A 22478-nucleotide genomic window follows, 5' to 3' on the forward strand; every position below is an offset into this window, starting at 1 on the left:
TCCCAGACAGTCGGAACTTTGTTGCCAATCCTTGTTTCAACTTGAACCAAGGTCAAATTTGAAACTCAAGTTTATCTACAATTTAGATAAATTCTATAAAACAGGTGTAAGGCCAGTTATGTTGTACGGGGAAGAGTGTTGGGCAGTTAAGAAATATGTCTAAAAAATTAATGTGGCAGAAATGATAATGTTAAGATAGATGAGTGGAAAAATTAAAAAGGGTAGAATTAAGAATAAAATTATTTATAGGAGTCTAGAAGTAGCTCCAATAGGTAATAAAATGAGAGAGAGTGGAGTAAAATGGTATGGGCACATGCATGGAAGACCACCAACTGTGTTAGTTAGAAGTGATTTTTTATACATTTAAGGGGCTAGAAGAGATTGAAGTACACCAAAAAGGGCATGGGTAGTAGTAAGTAATGATTTAAGCACTAACAATGCAACAGTGGATATGGCCTTAAATAGAATGGATTGACAAAACCGGGTTCATGTAGCGGACCCAATATAGTTGGGACAAGGCTTGGACGAGGACTTCTAATTTTGTCATGGTGGGTATTTTTGTCTAAGATTTCTTAATGTATTATTTTGATAATGATAAATATTGTAAATGAAAATAGCTTAGAAAATCATGGTTTTAAAAACTCACCTGGAAATGAAACCGTTCTAGCTCCCGGGTCAGCAGTTCAACCGTCCAGGTCGAATGGTTTGCATATTAGGGCAAATGTTTATATGAGATTTGCCCTAATATGCAAACCTCATGTAAGAAAGAAGAGATTTGCCCTAATATGCAAACCTCATGTAAGAAAGAAGAGATTTGCCCTAATATGCAAACCTCATGTAAGAAAGAAGAGACGTCAGCTGAGAAAAGCCAGGTTCAGCTGATAAAGTAAAAAAGAAAGAAGGAAAGAAAGGAGGAAAGGAGAGGAGGAGGGAAGAAGGAAGAGGATTTGATGCTCACCGACAACGATAGCGGCGATAACGACGGCAAGCGTGGTGGATCTCATATCTGAGTTCTCTTAAGTCTAAACACCTATAGTTCTTCTTCTTCTTCTTCTTCTTCTTCTTCTTCTTCTCAGATCACAGATCTGAGTTCGTGCCTTAGACTGGACCTCAGATCTGAGTTCTACAACATTATATAACGAACCGCTGGCCGGGTCAAACGAGTCGACGGTTCGATCACATGGGTCAGCGGTTTTCTGACGAAGTCAACTGTTTTTTACCCAAGAACAGGTTAGGGATGAAACGGAACTGATTACTTGGACGGTTTCCAGGCCGAATGTTCCGATCGTCTGGGTTAACGACGGCTCAAAAACATTGTAGAAAATCGTAATATCTTAGTGTTATTAAACTATGACATCAACCTGTTGAGTGTTAAGGTCATTGAGTCGTGGGTCGAATAGTCCAGTCTTTTGAATCAACCTCGTAGCTGTTCAATTAAAAAAAATGAAAAATGAAAATTTTCTAACATGATTGCATATAAAGGTTTTGAGTTTTTTGGCCAAGTAAATGACTTAGAAAACCATTGAACTTGATATGTGAATGGTCCAACCATTCGGCATGATCTGAGTCATACATTATCATTTAATGGGCTAATTGCTGAAATCTCCCTCAAAAGTTTAGTAATTGCAATCACCTCAGTTGAATCTTTTGACAAAGTTACAAATGGGTTCCCCCGGTAGAATCCTCTAACAAGGGACATGAAAATGTGCAAAATACCTATACAGTTATTATTGTTTTTACAAAAATACAGTATAAACTTAATGAATAACGACAATAAAAAAAAAGTTTAAAGTTGCATCTTTACCTTTGAGTGATTGATATGAAGGGTAAATTTGAAAAATAAATCAATTTCAGAAAATAGACCGGAAGGGCTTGGGATAGTGATTGATATGAAAATAAAATTTGAAAAATAAACATTTTGGTCAAAGCAATTGCATTGGTATTTTAGACATGTTCAGAGATTCTAAATGAGAGAATTTACTTGCAACTGTGTCAAAAAAATTAGATGAGATGATTGCAATTACCACAGTTAAAAACTTCGATGAAAACAATTTTTTAGGCCAGCTCCAAGAATGGAATCTCATGGGCATAGAAAATCATTTTACAAAACTGGGGATTTACAACGGACCTTTATAGACCTTGGGCATGCAAAGGAGACAAGTGCTGTTTTGGGTGGACGGCTGGGCCTTACAACAGCCCCTGCCCTCCAAGATAATGCCAAAAGTCAAGCGGAACAGTAATTTAAATGAGAAGGCGCAGCAGGTGGATGGGATGTTCACTGTTAAATCAGATGTTTGTTTGATATCAAAAAACTCAGAATTGACGAAGATATAAGCCATGTATGAGATCTAAAAGCTAATTTAAATCCTAATGATGTGCTTGGTTTGATAGAAAATATGAGAGAAGTAGAGAGTTGAGGAAAAGTTATTAACAAATTTTCTTTTTCTCTTTTATTCTATCAGGCCAAATATAGCCTAAAGATAAAGATTTTTTTTTTTTTTTTTTTTTTTATGGCTCTTAGGGGGTAGATTACCTATATCCTACCTGGTTCATTGGCACGAATGTTGACCCTATCTGCTCATCATGTTGAGAAAAGGAAAACACAGCACAAATTCATGAAATTGCACTATTGCACAACATATTTGGATGGTATGGAAGATAACCATTTAGGCTCAAGAAAGGAGGAATCAATGATTAAGGACCGGTGGATGGGATTGACATTCACGAGAAAAGTGAGGAAAACAAAGGACAGAAGTTGCATTCCTCCCGTGGGCAATATGAAAGAGCAGAAAGAACTTAGAGCAATTGGGGTGTAAATTGAATTCATTAAGGCTCCATTTGGGAGGAGTATAAATACAAATATGTAGAGTGTAAAATTTTGTATTATTTTATATGTATTTATAGTGTACATATTTGTATTTATATTAACACAGAAAGTGTGCAAACCCTAGATTGGGAAAGAGAGAGAAAAAAGCAATAGAACAAAATAATGGATCAGTAATTTTAAACTGTCGTTGGCCCGGCTGTTTGGACCGTTTGGCCTAGGAACCGTCTAGGCAATCAGTTCCATTTTACCCCAAGCACGATCCCTAGCTAAAAATAGTTGAATTGGTCAATGACCCATTGACTTGGGTGACCAAACCATCAATCTGTTTGACCCATTCAACATTTTTTTTTTACCTTTTTTAATTTTAATTAGTTTTTTTAACTTCTTTTAATTTATTGTCAGAACATGCCATCTATTTGAATCAAACAGTTGAACCGTTGACCTGAAAACCGATGGCCAAAGTGGTTCCAATTCCAAGTCAATTTTTAAAACATTAGAATGGATTACTCCTACCCACTCAGAAACCAAGATTAATTTTGAAATCTCAGTAAGGGGATAATGGATTTGCAGCGATTAGCAACACAAACTTTGTGATTGTGTAGCAAAGGCAAAATTTGTAGGACAAACTAATCAACTTTACTTTTATCCTGGAAATATTTGTAGGACATTAACCTATTCATTTGTTAAATTGATACATTTGGACATGAAAATGTGATAATATTATAAGTACACAATAAGAAAAACAAATGTTAGATGTGCTTGAAGTATATTCTCTCTCTGGTGTGTGAGCTTTCTGACAATATTCCATGGCGCATTGAGAGTATATTCTCCGATTTATTTAACCTATTTTAATCAATTTTATGAGTATTCGATTGTTTATGTAGCTAAGGCTATGAAATATAGCAGTTCATGTATATATATATACAAACACAAATACAGCAGTTTAGAAAATTTCTCCCTTTTTTATTTTTATTTTTATTTCATGTCATTTTTGAAGCAACTTATGAGATGCTCTTCCTTCCCATAAAAAAATTACCTTAAATTTCTCTCTCTCATACACACACAGGTTCCCAATAACCTAAATAATATCCTCTCCTAAAATTTCTCCTAAGCTACCCCCCAGACTATTCTCCACTTACTCCTAAATTATCTCTACGTCCTATTTATCCTCTTCCCCACTTTTTATCTATATCTATGAGAAGAAAGTTTGAATTAAAAAAATTAAAAACTATTGAAATGTTCTAACTAAATTACATAATAACATTAAAATATTTATTAAAAACACAAAATAATAATTATAATAGATTTACTAATAGTTATATTATTAATACTCTTATATTTTACTTTTTATCTATATCTATCTAAATAAAGTTTGAACTAAAAAACTAAAAATTTATTTAAATTAAATATTCTAACAAAATTATATAATAACATTAAAATATTTATTAAAAACACAAAAAATAACTATAAATAATAGATTTAATAATAGTCAAATTATTAATAATTTTGTATTTTTACAAAATCCATCATGAAATTATGTACTAATAATATAAGTTATGATTTTCTGGTTTATTCAATTTAAATGTTATTCAAATTTAACATAAAAAAAATAAAATATCATTTAAATATTTCAATAACTAAATATCTTAAATAAAAAGCATTAAGATAGTTAAATAATTATATAAAATATTTAATATTATGTAATAAATTTAAAATAAATAAAATTGAAATAACAAAATAGTTTAAATATTTATATATTTTTTAAAATATTTCTATACCTAAATATTGCAAATAATGAAATATTTAACATAACCAGCTTTTAAATAGTTAAAATAATGAAATTATGTAAGAAATTTTAAAAATTTATAAAAATAGAAAAATAATTATAACTTATAACATAATATTCAATTTTATATTTTAAAATTTAAATAATATTATCTAAATAACTGAATAATATTTTAAATAACTAATTTCAATTATAGAAATTAATAATTCTAGAAAATAACTATAAAAAAATTAATATTTACTAATAATAAATTTAAAATCTTAATCTATATTTATTATATATTATATATACTAAAATTAATAATTGTTATAGTTTCAGTAATTATTTATTGTTTTTTGTGATAAATATATTTTCAATAATTATGTATAAACCTATTTTCGTTTTGTTATTTAATGAAAACATTTTCAATAATTATTGGAGATTAAACTAATGCTACTTAATTTTTTAAATTTAATTTATTGTACTTTTATTATTATTTTATTGATAATATTTTTTAGAGATTAAACTATTATTTGAGATTACACTATTTATTGACTAATTTAATATATTTTTAGTATTTTTTTATATTTTTATAATTATTGTATTTTTATTAGTTATTTGTTGTATTTTCTTTGTCAATATATTTTCAATAATTGTGCATTTTTCTACAAATTTTCAATAATTATTGGGGATTAAACTATTGTTATTTATTAGATAGTAAACTATTAATTTAGGTGAAATTAGGAGTGTTTGGTTGGTTCAGTTTAGTTGTAAGTTGTGTGGCCAGCCAAATTGACTTGGTCAGGTTGGGGAGTTGGTCACCCAAAACCAACTTACCATTAGTGAAAGCAAGCCTACTCAGGTTGTATCGGTTTAGGCCGATTTTTGGTCTGGCCAATCGGTTCAAAATATTTAAACTTGAAAAATTAAAGTTATGATATAAAATATTTTAGAGTAAGAAATATGAGAATTTTTCCACTTTCTCGTATTAAAAAATATAAAAGATTAATATATATCTATGGTCAAGTCATTTGATTTTGGTCGATTTACAAATGAGCAAAGCAAAACTGATCTAACCTAGTCAGGTTGGGAAATTGTTGAACCAAAAGCAACCAAAAATACTAGAAAACCAACCAACTAGGATTGTATAGGCTGGGTTGGTCGATATCATCAGTTTAATGAACAACCTTAATTGAAAATAATTATTGTTATTTTTATATTATAAAAATTATTAAAAATAATATAAAAAATATAAAATAATTATTAATTATTTAATTTTTTTTAAAATAAAAAAAATGTCTACTCTTATGTATTTTTAGGGTTCAACTATGATATGGAAAAGATAAGATATTAGAAAAACATCTTACCAGTCAACTAAATTCATACAATTAGGTATTATTTATCATAATTCATGAATGAGTTTTAATTGATCAAAACTCTTTCCATTCCGTACCTTTTCTGCATTATAGATTGCTTAACAAATCCCATGGGTCGTATGGTTCTCCGCTAATATGGTATTAATTTCCAACATTGTTGGACTTAATCTCAATTGCTAAGTACGCGTTTTCAAATAATTTGGATCAACTGATCGCAATGGCTGCAAAACCAATGATAATATTCAATGCAAGTAATGAATTGGACATGGCCCCACTGTGAGAGATGTGGATTCCATGTATTCTGTTAGTGGCATGGAAAATAATCATTGGTTATACAGGACAAAGCCCGCTTACAACTATTGCATTCATCTAATCCTTCATCGTTTGCAACACCGTCAATATTGATTGGCTGCACCGACTTATTATTTATCTACTTCTAAAAAGTATTTCACCAGAAAGTTGATTTCTCATTTCAGTGTAAGTATTTTTGAGCTTATTGGATTTTTCACCAAATATTGCTTTTCGACTTTTCATACATATGGGTTTGCATTGCAAATTGCAATGCTAGAAGGCGATGCATTAACGCCCTCCCGAACAGGCACTATTACATCTCCAAAACCCAATTGTATAATGCGGATCGGTTTGGATCAGTTCTATCGGATCCATCAAACCGATTGACAGCCCCCCACCTATGACCTGCCTTTGAAATCTAAAATATTAATAAAAATAATATATTTAAAAAATTCTAAAAATAGATTAATTTTTAAAAATTAATATTAATAAAAAGCAAAAACGCCGTTTATCTTCTTTTTCTCATTTGTTTATCAGAACCGCCGTCCGCTATTGTCCGCCACCTCTGTCTCCACCCATCTCCGGCAATATTGTCGGAAGCGGAGGCGTAGGTGGGCGGAGGTAGCGGCGTTGGACAAAAAAATCACCGGCGCCGCCACCGCCACCACCGCCTCCGCCACTTCTGTCTCCGGCTACCTCCGGCAATATTGCTGGAGGAGACGGAGGTGGGCGGTGGTGAGTGGTGAGTGGTGACGGGCGGCGGGCGGCGGCTCTGATGAATAAATGGAAAGAAGAAAATGAACAATATTTTTGCTTTTTATAGATATTATTTTTAAAATATTAATCTATTTTTTAATTTTTATTAAATATATTACTTTTATTGATATTAAACCTAAAAATTGCCCTTATATGCTATTATCCCAATCTTAAACCCTCCTTCGCACGCGCATGCAGAAGAATTACAGACTCATGGCCCGCCTTGTTCAGGTGGCGCGAAGAATTTTCCTCTTCAAATCTTCATCTTCGTGCTCTCAAGCCCTAATCTCAAGACTACAGCCAAATCCTCATCCAATCGAGAAACCCTTATGTAGTTCTGTTAATCCGGTCCTGCGCACACGAAATTACATCAATGAGATGCGTCACTCCGCCGTCGATGCGAACATACTGAGAATGCTTCGCTCTGAAATTCAGTACGAGTACGAATATTCTCGTCCCCAAAAGGTGTCAGTTTTCTCATCTCTCACTGAATTGGGTTCATCGGTTAATTAGTTGATGTTCTTCTATCATACTTCTGAGTTCTATATCATTTTTGTGAATAAAGCCTGCTACGGAAGTCTATTCGTTTATTGTGGAGGACCGGCCGGGGGAACAGTGGATTAGACTGAGAGGTAAATGTGAAGACGAGGGAGAGATTAAGATTGAGGCTACGATGTTTGATGAGTCTATTTCTGTTCGCAAATCCGGATATGATGCCAAAGGGGAGGATGTGCAGCCTCACATCAATGTGATTGTTGATATTTCCAAGGGGGAGGGTAGTGATGTGATGGAGTTTGTCTGCATGGCGTGGTCGGATTATTTGGAGATTCAGAGAGTTTTCATGCTTCAGCGTGATGGAATGCCTGCAAGATCTTACGTGGGACGCAATTTTAAGTATGACATTGTTTGATTTTAATTTTCTTTGTTATGATTTATGAATGTTTGGTGTAGTTTCTGCATTCTAATTGAATGGTGTTCGATTTTTTTTCCAGGAAATTGAGTGAGGATCTTCAGGATGCACTCCAGGAATTCTTGGAGGCGAGGGGGGTAAATGATGAACTTGCTGTTTTCTTGCACGAATATATGATTAACAAAGATAAAAATGAGCTTATCCGATGGATGGGAACTGCTAAATCTTTTATTGAGAAGTAAATGTATTTGTTAGTCAATGTGGTCTTGCATTCTTCTTTCCTATCATTTTTGTAGATTGGTTGTTAGATATCATTGCTGAAAACTGTATTTTGCAGTTATCAGTATGCTTGTGTCATTCTCCATATCAGGTGCCTATAATGTTAAAGGAAGCACACGATTGGTAATGTCAGAAGTTGATATTAAAATAGTGAATGAAATGAAGCCACTGTAAACATATTATATGCAATTGTGCATTTCTAAGGTGTCCTTAAATCCATTATTAATGTCTAAATGGGTTTCTTCCCCTGTTTATTTGTGATTGGACATGGAGCTTGAATGATTGTGCTGCCATCTTTATTGTCCTCAAGATATCCATTTTTTAGAACTATTAGCATTAAGCCATCAACCACTTAGCAATGAAAGTGATATTCTTTCAGAACCTGGGTCTTCAAAATGTGAGTAAAACTTATGTCTTTTTTTTTTCCATTTTCTGTCATGATGTAATAATTGCACATCTGAGTGGTATACTGGTATTGCATTCACTATTGCCATAGTTACTCCATTAGTCTCACATGTGAAATTGATCAGGAGACAAGTACTGCAGTTCTCATGCAGTCCTAAAAGTTTGACTATGTCTACCTTCTCCATGTGGGATAAGGCTTGGATGATGATGATGTTGGCTACCTTCTTCACAACCTCAGATGACATTCTCAACCCAATGCTATAAATCTTTGCTTTTCCTGTATTTTTTGATTCCTGAAGGCGTTGATTTTTCCCCTTCTTTCACCTTAACATGCCATAGTCAAATAAACATTCCCAACAGTTGTCCAGCCTAGGCCCATTTGATTGGTTATGCTGTGTAATAAACTAATAATGGTTGTCATGGGATATCAAGTTACTAACCATAAATGAGGTAAATATGCATCTTGAAGATGTTAAGACACTGAACATATATGGAAAATGCTGATTTGACAATCTTCGTTAATTTTTTTTTCTTTTGATTGGCAGAAAAATTAATTGTATTTTATTGGATTTTAAATAAGATTAGTACAACTTGATGACATGAAAGTCATCCCCAAGCTATCATAATCAAAGTTACATGGAAGCCCATGCCCCTTGTTTGGCAAGGAAGTCAGCTAACCCATTTGCACTCCTTACCCACTTGAATTCTGCATTTATATCCTTCACATGTCTTTCCACTTCACTTCCCTTAAAACATGTTTGAGAGTCCATGGGATGTGTCTGTTGTAATTTGCCCATGAGATGACATTCTTCATTACTTAATGCAACTATCTATGATCTTTTCTAGATTAATGGTTAGAAAGCAGAATACACCATTGGACCTCCTCTTGTAAATGCCTAATTGATTCATCCATAACTAATACAAAAAAGGGCTAAGCACCATCTGTTGGTGCAAACCTACTGCCATGCTGTTGAATGTTGAACCTTTGGGACATGATGCTATTTTCCAAATTTAATGTGGAAAGTTTTTAATGACATGACAACCATTAGGATGTTCTATCAATATTTGCTTATTGTGATTCATAATAATATCAAATTTTTTTGAAGTATCTTATTGGTAGATTTGCAGCGAGCCAAGTAGATTTTCTGCTTTTCTTATTTTGAAGATATAATAAGCCCCTTTTCATTAAGTGGACTCCTCCACTTATCAAATTTCTCCAACTCTACTGTGCTATCAGTTTTGGACCATGGATTACAGCCATAATTTCAGCTCTCAAAGAATTACCAAATCCCACAGAACCAGAGAAAACTGCTTACAACCACTTAACAGGTGCTAAGGTACCACCTCTCAAACAAGCAATCCAGCTTAACAAGATCCTTCCTTCTATCTTTTTTCCTTTTGATAGTAAGAAAAAATTATTAAAAGGAAGAAAAAAACTGATTACAACCACTTAACAGGTGCTAAGATAGCACCTCTCAAACAAGCAATCCAGCACCCCATGAGCTTTCCTCACGTTGGTCAGCTCAATTAAAAAATCCACATCTTGTTCTTTGTTTTTGAACATTCTTGCATTCCTCTCCTCCCAAATACTCCATAATATAGCAGCCCTTGTGTATTGATCAATAATATATATATATATATAGCAGTCCTTGTGCTATACCATAACAGATTCATTCTTTTAGTGTGATATGTCGTTGCATCTTGTGTGAAAAGATCTGTGATGTTTTGTGGAGCTGTCCATGACTTGCCAAAACAGAGATGGAAAATGATTTCACACTTGTGTTAATATTGACAAGGAAGTAAAAGGTGATGTGAACTCTCTCTCTCTCCACTCTTGAGACAAAGAACACACACTGTGGGGATAAGCACCAACGTTTCTGTTTCCTGTGGAGTGTGCTGATGATTTGAAAGAAGCCTCCCAACAGAAAACCTTTACTTGGGGGAGCAGGGCCAGTCCAGCTTGTTTTCCAAAGATAGGTAGAAACAAAAGGCTGGACATTAACTTGGTCAAGTTTATTGAAAAAAGGAACAAGAGAATGTGCCATGGAAATTAGGGGCCCACACCCTCTTACCATTTCTAAAAGAAGGAAGAAATACATGGCTCAAACTCAAAAGTATGAAGGAGGTCAACAATTTCAGGAGTTTCCCTCTCTCTCTTAATCCTAGATTTCATGATAGGATACCATTGTCCATCGTTGCCAAATCCACTATTGGTTTGTTCTTGTTCAAACTATTCTTTTGTTGAGGATCATAACTAATGTTTTGAGAAAAGATAGGCAATATGGTCATTACTGATTTCCAAGGACATCTTAGAGTAGAGCTTCTAGAAATTCAAGAATCCCTTCCAATAGGATTCTCTCCATAGATACTTTCAATCACCATACTTTTAATCACTAATTGCTACAATGTATTGTTCTCTTTTGGGAATCTCCATAACCCACTTCTTCAATAAAGCCATACTTTTGTCCTTCAAATGCCTTGCTCCAATTCCACCATCCTCACTTTTGTTTACATTCTTGGAAGTGGCTCAAAAATCATCTTTCGGGGTGCGGTTGGTGCCTACCTACAAAATCATACCCTTGATGGCCCACCTTTCCTTACGTTTCATCAACCTATTCCTTATTTTCTCCCTTGTACACATTTTAAAGGAAGTGGTAAGTAAGGATACAACACTTATTCTGATTCATTGGCCCAGCCCAATGAATCAAAGCCTCAAATTTAACTATAACCTAAACCAATCTTCATCCTAAATTTCTCAACCCTAACCAAATCCAATCATGAGATTGGGTTGGTTAAGTGGGAACCTGGGAAACCTACCTACTATATTTACATATGCATGCATTTATACAAAAGCGCATATTACATATGAAAGTGATGCATATGCAGCATGCTTTAATCATTTTATAATGATATTTTACAATAAACTATCTTTAACCATCATCCTCTCTCATCCCTCTCACTAAATAGACCTATATAAATCACTACATATATCATACATAATATACAAGAATGTACTATTAGAAGTGTAGTACATTGGGTTCAGTTGGCAGGCTGTCAAAGGTGTCAACCCTAACCCAACCCAACTTTATATCAGTTTTGCATTTCCAACCCTAACCCTAACCAAATATTCAACCCAACCCTCAATGGCGGGTTGTATTCAGGTTGGCCCAACCCAAGTTGCACCTCTACTCAAACGGACAACAAATGTTTTGAGTTATTAATGCAGATCGGATCCAAGATTTGGCATGGGTTTCTAGCTGGTATTATTCAGAAGAGATCCAAAATTCCAAATGACCTATGATCTTCCTTGCAGAGGCATGGATTGTTGGCCTGAGGGGACTATTGTGTTACTGTCTCCATTCTCTATTTACATAAAAGTTTCAGTTCTGAAGTCCTTGCCACATGTCTGAAATAAGTCTCCAGTAAGTTATTTTTTTCAATTTAAGTATTGGTGTTTGGAGTGATAATATCACTTCAGAATATTGAAATGCGAGATGATTACAAAGTTGACTGGTTCAGGAAAGTGAGCATATGACCAATGTTTATGGTAACCAATGTGATGGATGAACTGGATTCGCCACATCATGTAATCATGTGGCAGAATTAGGATATCAAGGTTACCGTTACCTCCTAGATGTCATTCTACTATATGTTCATCTGTACCGAAGTTATAGTTTTAGCATTTCTACTTTGATGCCCAAGTTTGCCTGATTTGTAAAGGGTGTTGGTCCATTCCCTCTTTGGATCATTGGAGCTGGTTTGGTATACATGATACATCTAAGTTTCCATAAGTTATTGGTTCTCAGATGATTTATTTTTTATTTTTTATCAATAACGGGTTCACATATGCGATTGCCTTGATCCTGTCTACCTTGTTGAGGCTTAACCTACCAAGTTCAAAGTTATAACTCAATCATGCATCATGGAATCATCAATAGATTGTTCATTTTGATTCATCTAACTCGTTAGAGGCCAAGGAAACCTGGGAAAGATTTGTACAGAGAGATCTTGAGGAACAAATAGAACAAAGTCTCATGCCTACTACAATCCACAGAAAGCTATGCCGTGCAAAGTAGGATCTTGATGTGCTCTCATGTTGAGCAGATGATTTGTCAAGTTTCTTAATGGTGTGTTGCCAGTGCCTCCCGCTTCATTCATCCAAGTAAATTTGTTCCTTGTGAAACCAAGATCTATGGGGCTACACTTGGAAGAATTAACATGAAAATCGCCCATTCAATTAAAGGGTTCAACCACTTGTGGATCTCACTCCACATCAAGTTTTAGAGAAAGAGTTGGGCTTTTTTATTTACACAGATTAGTAGCCATTTCACATTTGCGAAAGCACGGATGTGGTTTTTTAAATTAGCGAGCAACATTGATCATGGAATGCTTATAACAACACTATGCAATTACTAATCAAGTCTGATTAAGTTGAGAGTGGACGATAGTTGGGTTGCCCTATTGTGACCTGGGTGAGCAGGGTTTAAATCTTGGAAACTGTCTCTGGCGGGGGGGGGGGGGGGGGGGAAGGCTGCATACATCTGACCCTCCCCTCCCCATACCCTGCATCGGTAGGAGCCTGCTGCACTTGGCTATCCCCTTTTTAATTATTGATTATTTGGTTGATTATTTTTAAAAGGGGTTGTATGGGTTTAAAACCGTAGATTTATTATTTCAATTTTCAACTATATAAATGCGAAAGAGGCTGTTTCGTTGAAGGTTCAGTTTTTGAATATGTGAACATTGATTGTATGATTCATGTGTATATGTACTTAAATTAATTTTTTTTTAATCCTGTGGTCATCATCGTGGTTTTCAAAACCGGACCAGACAGTTGGACCGGAAAAACCGGGAACTGGTCACTTGACCGGTTCTGATTTCCCCCAAAACCACTTTTTTCCTCAAAACTGTTGAGTTGGGTCAGCAAATCACTGAACCGGCTGGTTTAAATGAGTTGTTTCCATGAAGACAGCAAAAATCTGGAAATCACTGGCTGTGGCAGGCTAAGCAGAGGTCGATATTTCCCATAGTTTGCCAACTGATCGGTTACACCCAACTTGCTATTTGCTCATACGGCGGCATCCTAAGAGCACCCCTGTTAGTTCTTTGTAGTTAGGTAATTGAAATTATTGTCGGACTATGGGTGGCATTGTCAGTGTTTCTGCATACGGATTGCATGGGCTAGCACCTTATTAGCTCCTTCAGACTTCAGTTGGGAAGAATTGTCCAGTCAATTGATGTCCCACGGAGAGGTCTCAGATGTAAAACGAGAGAAATGATAAAAAGTCACCTGTTTGTAAGTCGACTTCTCTAGAGAAATCTAAACAACCTAGCATCCTTCACGTAAGCAGATAGCCCTTTTAGATGCTAAAACATCCCCACCTGTTCCCCTTTCATGGGTCCGGTTTCGGCATCGAAGCTTTTTTCATCTCTCAAATTAGTCCTTTCTGGGTGTGGTAGTTGCCACTTGCCACAGTTCAGTGGTTCTGGGCTTGGAGGCCTATATGTGAGTTATTTCCTTTGGAATTAGTTCATCAGTGGAATGGCTGTTCATGAGCCCCACTGTAAAAGGTTTGGGCCCCATGTATTTAAATATTGGCGTGGAATTTTATCATTGTTTCCGCGGCCTGTTGAACAGTCATCGTGTTCAGTCAAATCTTGATTTATGTTTTGTGCTTTAAAATGAACAACGTTTCACGCCAGTAATAAAATATATGGGGCTTGCACCTTTTCCAGTGGAGCCCATGAGTTTATTGATCTTCACCATTGGTTCTACCGCCAGTTGAACAGTCAAAGCGTTCAGCTAATTTAAATTCATTTTATAAAATTTTATCATCTCAAGTGATTAAATTTAGTAGTCGTTTGACAAGTCTTTTTTAAAAGGTCTTCTAGAAACTTTGACAGACAAAAGATGTCGTTTTCCATTTGGTGCATCTTTTCTTGTGGTTTGTTGGCTGTTTAGAAGCCTGGCATGCCATGTTTTAGTCTTTTTAAGTTTGGTTTGCAGGAGATCTAGTTGCCAAAAGATGTGTGAATCTCATTTTGAGCTATTTTAGGGAAGCTCCAAATGAAGCTTTTCAGTTTTCTTTTATTTTTTTATTTTTTCAAACCGTCTTCATGTTGAAAAACACACCTTAACCAAATGGTCTTTAGGCTATCAAGATCTTGATGCAAAAGCTCACTATGTCTTTTAAATGTCAGAGCTTTTAGAAGTTCTTTCAAAAAAGACTTGGTTTAAGGCTGAAGACCGTTTAGTTAAGGCTTGTTTTTCTACTTGAAGATGAATTGAAAAATCCTCAAAAATCGTCCAAAATAGGCTTTACACATTTTTTTGATGCAACGTCCATTGACGATTGGATATTTTCCCAACCAAATGGAGAAAAAAAATCCTACAATCCACACAAAATGACACATCAAATGGGGCCTTGATTTCTTATGTGCATTTATGACATGGATGCAATGTCGTTCAAGTAATGCCCATGCAAATATGCAAGTCTAACATAGTATGATACTATGATGGTAAAACAGCCATTATTTTAACATGCAAAAACAAATAAAAATAGAGATTAAATTAGTATTTAAAACATTTTGAGTAGTTGTTCCAAATTTTCTTGAAGAGCTTTGGCCACAGTGGTGTGGTCCAATCTGAATTATTTTGTGCTATTTTATTTTATTTTTCTGGGTGCACCTAACGCTCTATGCTACCAATTTGCACTCAACCCTGTTTTCAAAATTCATATTTATTTATCATCTTATTGTCAAATTGTATCCAAACACATTCACTATTTGATGCTTTTGGATTACAGCAGATTTGCAGATGATAAAATAAAGGGATAAATAGACTGCATTTCACCTCAGAAATTTAAACTTGCAGCCACATTCTGCCCATGGATTAGGCATCAATCACAGGTTCATCTCACCTATACAGTAAGACTGAAATTTCTGAAGTGGACTGAACAATAAAAATCCCTAAAATTGGTCTGAGGCAAGATTTTAAAACCGTCTTTGACATTTTTGCTTCTTATCAAAAAATAAAAATAAAAATAAAAATAATAAAACTGTCGTTGACCTAAATCCGGAGAGTTAGACTGTTCGGCTGGAGAAACTGATCAGGGTATGGGTTCTGTTTCAGGCTTTTAGCCCTAAATCATTACTTTTTTTCTTAAAAACCGTTGAATTAATGAACGGATTATTGACTTAGTCTGTCGAACCATGGACCTGTATAACAATTTTAAGGGTTTTTTTTTTTTTAATTTTAAAGTGTTATGAACTAATCCATTTCGACCAGAAGTCAAACCACATACCCAGAAACTAGTGGTCAAAACAGTTCTGATTTTTTATCGGTTTTTAAAATCGTTGGTTTGAGGTACCATAACTTAGATGATCAAAGTCCACCATTAAATGGGTCCCCATCAAGGAGATTAATCTGTAAAAAAATACGATGGATAATGATACAATTTGTTTGTACGGTTTATCATGATAGAGCATAGTTATTAATGGTTTTCAAAACCGACCAGATCGGACAGTCGGACCAGAAAAACTGGGAACTGGTTCCATTTTTCCCCAAAATCGGATTTTCTTCAAAAAACCGTTGATTTTGGTCAGCAAACCACTAACCCGAGTGGTTAATCGTTCGAACAGTTTTGATCATTATTTATTTTTTTAATTTTTTTATTAGAACGAGCTGACTGTTCGCCTGGTAACCGGACTCCTGACTGGTTCAGTCTCCGGGTTGGTTTTAAAAAGGGGTAAATGAATTTTAACTCGGATCAAAAAGTTATTTCATATTTTTAGTAGGGAAAATTCCCGATTAGTATCCTGTACTTTGACTCGAGTGACAATTTGGTACTCGAACTTTAAAATGCAACAATCAGTACCCAAACTTTTAAAATGTGACAATCCAATACCTACCGTTAACTAGTCCATTAATCAACCGTTAAGTGACATTTGAAAAGTCAAAAATACCCTTTGAATGCCATCTAATTCTCTTTATCAACCATCCAAACATTGAAAAAAAACTGAACAGTCCCAAATCCTAACCTCTTCTATTAAAAAAGGTTGGTGAATGTTTAGAAGAATCTAGAATTTGGGACTATTCATTTTATTGTCAATGTTTGGATGGTTGATAAAGAGAATTAGATGACATTCTTAGGGCATTTTTGACTTTTCAAATGTCACTTAACGGATTGGCTAACGACAGGTACTGGATTGTCATATTTTGAAAGTTTGGGTACTAGATTGTCACATTTTGAATGCTCGAGTACTGGATTGTTGCATTTTAAAGTTTGAGTACCAAATTGTCACTCGAGCCAAAGTACAGAGTATTGATCGGGAATTTTCCCTTTTTAGTATGATCTCGAAATTGGAGTAGTTTCCTGAATCAATATATAGCCTTCAATAGCAAGGTTTTAAAAATCGGATCAGACACAACCATTTTGGCCACCTGTTCCTGGGCCAAATGGCCCAACTGTCCAGTTTGAATGGACAACCCGTTTTGATTTTAAAAAATAATCAAAATAAAAAACAGCCAAAGACCGTTGTCTAGGTTGGGCCGGTTTTCGAAACCATGCTTAAGAGGCTTCAATGCACTAAATAAATAAATAAATAAATAAAATATGATAAAATGGATCTCTTAATACAATGTGTAATGCATGTGCCTTCCTACTAGGGGTGGATTCGAGCCAAACCAGATTTCTGGCTATTCGAGCTCAACTCGCTAATAAACTATTAGGCTCGAGCTCGAGTTCGATTTGAGATAGAAATTTGAGCTCAAACTGTTTGAGTCAAAAGATTAAAAATTCGAGCTCGGCTCGGCTCGATTGTGAATTAAACAATTTATAAAATAAAAATATACATATAAAAATTATTTTGTATTTGACATATAAAAAATTAAGAATTCCAAAAAATTAATTATTATTATATATAAAAATTAAAATTTGATATGCATATATATGTATGTATGTATGTATGTATGTATGTATGTAAAAGCTTGATTAGGCTCGCAAGCCTCACGTCGAGCTTTATTAGGCTCAAACTTTGCTCGATTAGCAAATGAGCCTATATACAAGGCTCAAGTTTGGCTCGAAGCTCGAACAACTCGTAAAAAGTTCGGCTCGTAGCTATCCCTACTTTCTATTGGTAATAAATAGAGTTACCAATGGATTCGGAAAAGTCTGAAACTTGATCTGACACACGATTCAATTATTTCATATTTGGATATTAGAACTTGCAAAAATAGGAACATAAATTAAAAACATCTGAAAATATTAAAGTGTAGATGGAAAAATTAAAAAAAAAAAAATCTAAAAGCTTTGAGTAGGCATAATTTAGAGGGAGAAACTTTTGGTTTTAAAGATGCCGAAAAAAACCCTCATACCAAAGGACTGGGATTGTCATTATTGATGACTTGATATTTATCAAACTCCCTCATTTTCTTTTTCCTTTTTTTTTTGACAAAACTTTTCTTTACAACTAATAAAAGTTATTGTATTTTTTTTGTTTTAATTTCTAAAAATGAAAAGGGTCTTATTTCTACCACATAATTAGTGATTTAGTTCATTTATTAATTTTTCATACAATATATGTTCAAATGCCCAATAGTCAAGTATGCTTTGTGTTGTTAGTTGGAGTTGTGTCAATTATTGGGCCCTGCCCTTCTAGGTCTTTTTCACCCACTGATTCAACTTTGTGGAAAACAATCAAGTTTGCCACGTGGCTCTCATCCATAGGTTTAACGTCCCTGAAAACGACCAGTCCAAAAATTGACCCAACATAATCTCTCTCTCTCACTCACTCAGGCTTTAAAAGCATTAACTACATTTCCATTACATCACATAAAGTGATGTTGCATGATTTTTATAGTATTGTAATCTGCATGATTGATGGTGTACAGTGTACATAGATTGGATTGGGACCCATCTAAGAAATCTCTTTGATCTAACTTCAGCATGATCAAGATTTATATATGAGAAAAAAGATTTGATCACTGAGAGGTCATCATGTACCCTTCTTTCCATGTATGTGGTGCACCCACTCAAGGTCCACATCCATCCAGACTGTCTAACAGATGACCATTAGTTACTTGTTTAGCAAGTGGCCTCAAAATTATTGCAGTGATGGGACAATCTTAGCCAACAAACTGTTGAACCTTTTAAATGATTGTACTCCATGGCCCCATTGGATCAATGGCCAGGTACGCCCCACTAAAATATCAATACTGAAGCATAGACTTGTGGTTGTGGACTGCTGAGATGCTGGGGACTGGCCCTAAGAGATGGTCCTAACATGAACACATACTCCTTTCCTTCTCTGGAATTGGATTAATTAAAAAGAAAAATTTGCATTAATGTTGGAAATAATATCAGAATGTCTGAAAAGAAACATTCCATAAGTGGTAAGAACTAAGAATGAAACTTCATTTTGAATCCTTTTGGTCGGTTAAGGGATCGAAAACAAACTTGGAAGAATCGACTCTACATTCAGGGAAACTCTGCAGATAAATTAAACCTCTAAATAAGGCGAAATACACACGGGCAGAATTCAATCTAATCACCACGGCAAAGTTCCAGCCTTCAAGTTCTAAGTTTCTAACAATATCTACACATAATTTGAACATTTCCAAAACAAAAATGGTAATCAAAATACCTAAAGCCTTTGATCATTAAATGTACACGAAATTCTCACTGAAATAGCAAAATCAACGAGGGAAGGAAAAGAAGAAGAAGAGAAAAAAAAAAAAAAACTCAGAGCTTCAGAGACAGGTCGAGCTTCTGCAACTCCTCTTGATTAGTCTTCATGCCGCCACTATCTGCCCACCAATAACCACTGATTCCTTCCTCCATAGGAGGACTAAACATCCGGCTGGTATCGAACCGAGCAGCGCCACCTCTCGACGATGATCCTGCCGACACACCCACATGGTAATCGGTCATTGCCAGTCTTCCAATTGCAGGTTGTTGATTGATGGGCGACCTCGACCACTCATGGTGACCATATAAATGCCCTGATGGCTTGTGGATCATAGAGTGCACCTGAATTCCGAGAGACCGACTGAAAGAACCATGGAGTGGTAAAGAAGCCAAGCTTGAGAAGCGATGGTAGTGCGACTGAGAATGCCCAAAAGCAGCAGCAGCAGCTCCCATTCGATGCCCTCTCTTTGCTAGTGTCCGCTCTCGCTTGTGGGCGTTCTGGTGTCCCCCAAGAGCCTGTGAGCTGTAGAATTTTCTCTGACAGTAGTTGCAGGAGAATACTCGGGGCTCAGCCTCTGTGCCTTGTGGGATCTCTGGTGAAGTTTCTGATGCACCCACGCTCAAGCAATCGATAAGATTGAGTTCTGGCTTCGACCCATGACTGGAATCCTTGTGAGAGAGGCTAAGATCTAGTAAGAGATCAGGATTAGTCTCTTCCTGCAACGTTTCTTCTCCTTCTGGCTGTTGCCTCTCCCCTTTCTGCTGCTTCTCTGAGCCATCTAGACTTAGCTGAGCCTCTGGTACTGAAATGATGCTTGAGGTCTCAGAGAGACATGGCTCTATATGCTGTGGCTCCATGGAAGGAGGAGATGATGTGAGACTCTTCTTCCCTTTGGTGGTAAAAAATTGGGTTGTTTGATAGCAAGAAGATGAATACTTTATTGAGGAGGAATTGAATGACATCTGCTAGTATGGAAATGGAATGATATTGTATTGTCTACAGTTACAAAGGACTTATAATGGTAAAACCAAGAGAGAGAGAGAGAGAGAGAGAGAGGAGGTGAAGCTTAGAATTGGGAATGCACAAAGGGACAATAAGAAGTGATTGAAGTTGAAATAGAAACATGAGATGAAGCTCTGACGTTCTTTTCATTGAAACAAGCTCTATGATCAACACCATCTATCTCTATCTAATTCTAACCCAATGTATATCTCCATCACAAAGAAAAAAAAAGGACCAAGTCCTGAAGTCCCCCTTTTTGGTCAGTAGTACTAGACCCTCCAAAGTCTTACTTGCTCTCACAGACCCATTGAAGATTCATCTATATTTTGCCACTTTTGTACACAAGGTTACATAGCTTTGGGATCACCAAAATAAATGTTTTCTTTTTAGGGTGTCTGGTTTCTGCCATGGTTTTTCTTGAACAGACCAACATCAGGACGATTCTAGCTATCTCAGTTGTTTTCCCCCTTTTGGTTGTTGGAATCATTGGGGGTGCTGAATGTATATTCTGGTCCGGAAAAGTTCTTCCTGGCCAAGCTTGAGCTTGGTTGTCTCTCTAGCCGAAGCGAGTCTCAAATTCAGCTCTTTATTCTAACAAAACAATCAAACATGGCTGAGTTGACTCGTTCAGTGGCTCAATTGAAGATGTTCATTACCTATGCCTATACCGCATGTAATATACATACATGTAGGATTGTAGGGCTACCACTTCCAAAGGCCAATCAACTACTGGATTCAAGGGAGCTCAAGTTGAAGCAGACGCCATCAAGATTCAAATTCAGAACTGAGCCTGAGCTCCATCTGAGTGATGGGCTTAAGGTGAACTGGGCAAGGCTCAAGAGGTTTCAGTTCAGCTCGGCTTGACTAGTTTCCATCCCTACTAAAACATGGTGAACTAATACCTGTTAATGGGCCATCAGCCCACTACTGTGAAGTTTCCTAGTCCTAAAGTGAACAATAATCTGATAGAGACATTTTTTACAGAAGACTCCCTTCGCATATTTCAAGGGTTTACTGTCTCAAAATATTTCCTACCAAAAAATAATAAAAATTGTTGTTTGAAGGTGTGGGATCATCTGATTGGTACTAAACGCATTTTAAAATTACATGAAATAATCTTAACAGAATTACTCTTCATTTTGTAAATCCATTCTACATACTTTGGATTGAAAATTTGCAAATCTTTTTAGGTATAGAAGCATTAAATTTCTGTGGTATCTCCAAATCCACTTTGTTTTTAAAAAGCCCGGATCTGCTGCCATCAAAAAGCGTGTTATCCCATCGCATTTTTAAACCTATCCCTTTTATTTATGAGTTTATATATCTTTATAATGCTCCTAGTATTACATATAGAAATGAATTATTAATACCCAAAACTACCAAACTTAGCCATATTCTAGACACTGTGGCATCTACTTGATAATGAGATGGTTGAATTTTGAAACCAAAAATATAAAAAGAATTAAATAAATAAGGTTGAATATGCTAAGGTGAAAGTTAGGTGATCTCTAGCACTGAGAAGTCATGGAAAATGAACTATCTTTCTATAATTTTCTTGAAATAAAAATCAAACTCTATATTTGTGAATCACAAGTCTTCTTGAGAGATATTCATCTTATAAAATAGACTAAAATTCCTTAATATAGAAAACTCGCAAGAGATTAGATCAGATAGATGCAAATTAATACAGGTTGTTTAAGAAGGTATGCTTTTTAATAATAATAATAATAATCTCTTGTTCATGCAGTAGAAATTTGTGCATCAAAATATGGGTCCTACCTATAACATACCTACATTTTTTTTTTTTTTTGTATTTGGTGCTACGCATTGTTGCGGGAATTGATTCTATATCATTGCCGGAGCAAACCAGTTAACATAGCAAAGAGCCACCCCTTATATTTAGAACTTTGTATAAAACTTGTTTTAAAGCATAATTAATGGACAACTTAAAAAAACGAGAGTATCAAATCTTGCTGATTGCTTATGCAAGTGATCTGTTGGATAGGTTTAATCCACTTCAGCAGTGTACAGAACATTGGGTGCTAAATATAGATTTTTCTTTTGGGTAATGACTAATGAGTTTTGCAAGCATGGGGTGCTAATTGTCAAAAAGAAAAGGAAAGCTTTCAAACCTCCTAGATTTCGCTTTTGCATTGGAGATTCATATAGAGGTTGAGG

General features: G+C 35.3%; 2 protein-coding genes across 2 annotated transcripts; one reads left to right on the forward strand and one right to left on the reverse strand.

The window, feature by feature from the left end:
* Positions 1 to 6687: 6687 nt before the first annotated feature.
* LOC148869629 (uncharacterized protein At2g39795, mitochondrial-like) lies at positions 6688 to 8456 on the forward strand. The gene is made up of 3 exons (XM_088974075.1): positions 6688 to 7480; positions 7581 to 7909; positions 8008 to 8456. The coding sequence occupies exons 1-3, from the start codon at positions 7208 to 7210 to the stop codon at positions 8165 to 8167; spliced, it is 762 nt and encodes a 253-aa protein (XP_088830201.1). The 5' UTR covers positions 6688 to 7207; the 3' UTR covers positions 8168 to 8456.
* A 10637-nt stretch (positions 8457 to 19093) lies between these two features.
* LOC148869630 (zinc finger protein 1-like) lies at positions 19094 to 20986 on the reverse strand. The gene has a single exon (XM_088972665.1). The coding sequence runs from the start codon at positions 20258 to 20260 to the stop codon at positions 19352 to 19354; it is 909 nt and encodes a 302-aa protein (XP_088828791.1). The 5' UTR covers positions 20261 to 20986; the 3' UTR covers positions 19094 to 19351.
* Positions 20987 to 22478: the final 1492 nt, after the last annotated feature.

Source organism: Nelumbo lutea, chromosome 2 (genome assembly GCF_056320005.1).
Source record: "Nelumbo lutea isolate HS-2025 chromosome 2, American lotus-T2T, whole genome shotgun sequence".
NCBI classification, from domain to species: domain Eukaryota; kingdom Viridiplantae; phylum Streptophyta; class Magnoliopsida; order Proteales; family Nelumbonaceae; genus Nelumbo; species Nelumbo lutea.